The sequence below is a fragment of the Brassica napus genome, chromosome A10, assembly GCF_020379485.1.
Source record: "Brassica napus cultivar Da-Ae chromosome A10, Da-Ae, whole genome shotgun sequence".
Taxonomy (NCBI): domain Eukaryota; kingdom Viridiplantae; phylum Streptophyta; class Magnoliopsida; order Brassicales; family Brassicaceae; genus Brassica; species Brassica napus.
The window spans coordinates 3445497-3449155 of NC_063443.1; the positions used below are offsets into that span (position 1 = coordinate 3445497).

General features: G+C 38.3%; 1 protein-coding gene across 1 annotated transcript; it reads right to left on the reverse strand.

The window, feature by feature from the left end:
- Positions 1 to 261: 261 nt before the first annotated feature.
- LOC106391103 (probable serine/threonine-protein kinase PBL9) lies at positions 262 to 2955 on the reverse strand. The gene is made up of 7 exons (XM_013831670.3): positions 2750 to 2955; positions 2504 to 2616; positions 1830 to 2140; positions 1606 to 1741; positions 1392 to 1534; positions 1182 to 1305; positions 262 to 946 (listed from the first exon to the last, which is right to left on the reverse strand). Exons 2-7 carry the CDS (start codon positions 2544 to 2546, stop codon positions 477 to 479), a joined length of 1227 nt encoding a protein of 408 aa, XP_013687124.1. The 5' UTR covers positions 2547 to 2616; positions 2750 to 2955; the 3' UTR covers positions 262 to 476.
- Between the last annotated feature and the right edge of the window lie 704 nt (positions 2956 to 3659).

The following is a 3659-nucleotide window of genomic DNA, read 5'->3' on the forward strand; positions in this document are numbered from 1 at the left end:
AGGTCACAGCTGTAGAGGATCCAGATCCTTCTTCTTCTCTTTATATAAATATCAAACATTGTAACAAGAGAACGTTAAGCAATAAAGTTATAAGCTTGAGATAAACCCTTTGCTCTGTTTTACTCTGTTAACCTTCAATGCATTCAGATTTTGCCATTAGAATAAAGGAGAATTTTGAAAAATGCGACCGAAATTATCTTTGTAATAAAATGGCCGGAAGCAGTGGCTTCCTTGGCCAAGCCCAAGGGCCGGCTCTGTATGGAAGCTAACTTATCCATGTGTCAATGTAACCTCATGTAGTCATGTTACAAAGATCAAAATTAATTGTTTGTTGTCCTGTAAGCAGAGATGGACTGTATGAACTGAATTCTTGCACTAACAGACAAGTGTACAACCAAATCCAAGACATGACATAATATTAGGAACTTACATGTTCTGCAAAAGCTTAATCAAGAACACAGACGTGTTATTACTCTTCAGACATACAGCGGCGAAGCAGATGGGCGAGGATAAGCGACAACTGTACAGCCCACAGCGGTCTGCCTAACAAAACCTGCATCAAGGTTTTTGGTAACAACACTGTCACTTCTCCTACGCACTCTTCTCTCTGTCCTATCCACGTTTCCTCCTCTAGAAGCATTTAGAGACTGAATATGCTCAAGTTGAGAAACCACTTCTTTCATATCTGGTCTAAGCTTAATCTCTGTAGTAAGACACCTCAGAGACAGAGTAGCCACTTTACATGCTTCTTCCATAGAGAACTGGTCCTGAAGACGATTATCAACTACTCTGAATATCTTTCTTTTGTTGGCAAGGTATGGTTTAGCCCACTCCACAAGGTTCCTCTCTCCAGACGGTCTGTTTCTGTCCATGGCTCGACGACCAGACAACAGCTCCAGAAGTACAACCCCGAAGCTATAGACATCACTCTTTGTTGTTAGATGACCTAAGAAAAAAGTGCAAAAGTGGTTAATTAGCTAGACAGTGGTTAGATGCTTTATAGAGCAATGAAATTTATTATTTAGACGGGCGTCTAAATCGATTTTTTTTAAGTCTAGACCGATTTTTCAAAATAAATTGTCTAGAAAAATTTATTTAGATCCAATTTTTTAAACACTCACAAGACAAAGCCAACCAGAGAAAAAAAGATTTGACCAGAAAAGAAAGAACATGAGACTTACCGGTTGCGAGGTACTCAGGAGCTGCATATCCATGTGTACCCATGACACGTGTAGAGACATGACTTTCATCTCCTATTGGACCATCCTTGGCCAACCCAAAATCAGAAAGCTTTGCGTTATACTCCTGCAAACATCCAATATACAGTCTTTTATCATAAAGCTTGAAATTTTCACAATAAAAAAAATGAGTGAAAAAAAAACTTAAAATACCGAATCAAGAAGGATGTTAGAAGTCTTGAAGTCTCTGTATATCACTCTTGTCTCGGAGCTGTGAAGAAAAGCAAGTCCCTTTGCAGCACCAAGAGCAACTTTTAAACGGAGTTTCCAAGATAACGGTTGGAAATACAAACCCCCTGCAACCCAAATATATCCATAAACGTCACAAACAAAGCCATAAGAGTCATTAAGAATAAGGAAGACATACTCCTGAAAAGATGATTCTCTAGGCTACCACGTGGCATGAACTCGTAAACAAGAAGACGGTGCTCATCCTCTAGGCAATAACCTATCAGCTTCACGAGGTGTCCATGAGAAAACTGACCTAGGTAATTCACTTCAGCCTGCAAAATCATGTAACCATCATCAAGAATAACAATAAACCAAGAAGTTAGTTTCTTTATTATTTATTGTTTAGGATTTTTATATTACCAGCCACTCCTGGTGACCTTGCCAACCATCTTGGTTAAGCTTTTTAACAGCAATAACCAAACCGGTGCCTGGTTTTGTAGCCGTGAGAGACTTCTCATCAATCCATCCTTTAAAGACACAACCGAATCCACCTTCACCAAGCACACTGTCTGGTCTGAAGTTCCTAGTTGCGGATTTGAGCTCAGCAAAGCTGAAACTCTTGAGGTTTGGTGACTGTAAGATCTCACCCTCACTTCTAGGGGTTGGTCTTACAGACACAGATGAACCCTTACTCCCAAGACTACCAGTATCTTTGAACTTCGGACTCGCTCCTAAAAAACCCACCAAAAAAAACAGAGCAAAGTCTAACACTTTCAGGTAAAAACAGAGCAAAGTCTAACACTTTCAGGTGAAAACAGAGCAAAGTCTAACACTTTCAGGTGAAAACAGAGCAAAGAGTAACACTTTCAGGTAAAAACAGAGCAAAGTCTAACACTTTCAGGTGAAAACAGAGCAAAGTCTAACACTTTCAGGTGAAAACAGAGCAAAGAGTAACACTTTCAGGTAAAAACAGAGCAAAGTCTAACACTTTCAGGTGAAAACAGAGCAAATCTGAGAACTTTTGCATCCACAGAGGGAATGTAAGCAAGTCCCCGTAGTTTAAGATGAGACAAAGGCAAGTAAATGTGTTTTACCTGGGCTCTCAGCTTTGACCTGAGCACTCAAGCAAGCCCCCATGATTGAGTTGTGATTTTGTAGAGAGAACCAAAAATGGGAACCTTTAAGCAATCTCCAGCTATATATCACACTTGAGACAATAAAAAGGTACGAACTTTTAATCAAGTAGGAGCTGGAAAGATATCATAATGTGAAAAGAAAAGATTTTGCACAATTTTTATCCACACAAAAGTGTTTTGACCAAGCATGTTCTTCATACTCACCTTTTTATTCTATTGGTTCTCAAGTCTCAACATGAGAGAGTGTGAGAAAAAGCGTTGCCGTTGGATGGTAGTGGTGGCATTAATGGTGGATCAGCCCTGCCTTTCTCCTTCTTCTTCTTTTTTATCAGTTTTCGAGCTTCTCTTTCTCTCTTTATCGTTACGTTTTATTTGTTATTTCTATATTGTTTCTTTTTGGTACTACGAAGACAGATATGATGAAGTAAGAAAAGATAGGGTGTTCGGTCGCTCTCAGCCGTTGGATCTGACGTCAACATTGTTGTTCTCGATGTAAAACTCCAGCTGGTGTGAGAGCTAGGCTCGGCTCACTAAATTGATCATGTGACTTGGAAGTCAAGCATAGACTCTGGTCGGTTAACCATGGTAGTATGATTTTTTTGAATTACCAATCGTATTTTAGATTTACAAGCAATAACTGTCATTTAGATTAAACAATACTTTTAAGTATGTGACTAATCGCACTGGTTCTAAAGATTTTCAGACAAACAGTACTATCTAGAAAGAAATTAAAAAACACACACAGATTTTCCTCGTTAACAATTACTCTTGCACACTGCTGTGTTACCCTCTGCTTGTTACTACTGATTACTCGTGCAAGCAGTGTGTGGTGTGAATGTGTGATGATGGTCTCTTAAATTTTGAATAAAAATACAAACTAAATCCATGAAGGATCCTTTGCCCAAAAAAAAAAAAAAAAATCCATGAAGGATCTTGTTCCTGGGCTCATTATAGAATCGTATTATCTACATTACTCCAGTTCTTCTACGATATGACTGGAATTATGAAGCCAAAACCTTATATATATTTAAGAAATTAGAAGAAGAAAAAAAGTTTTGCATTCGTAAAAGCTATTTAAGAAAATATTTGTCTGTTATTCCAAATAATATTTCTA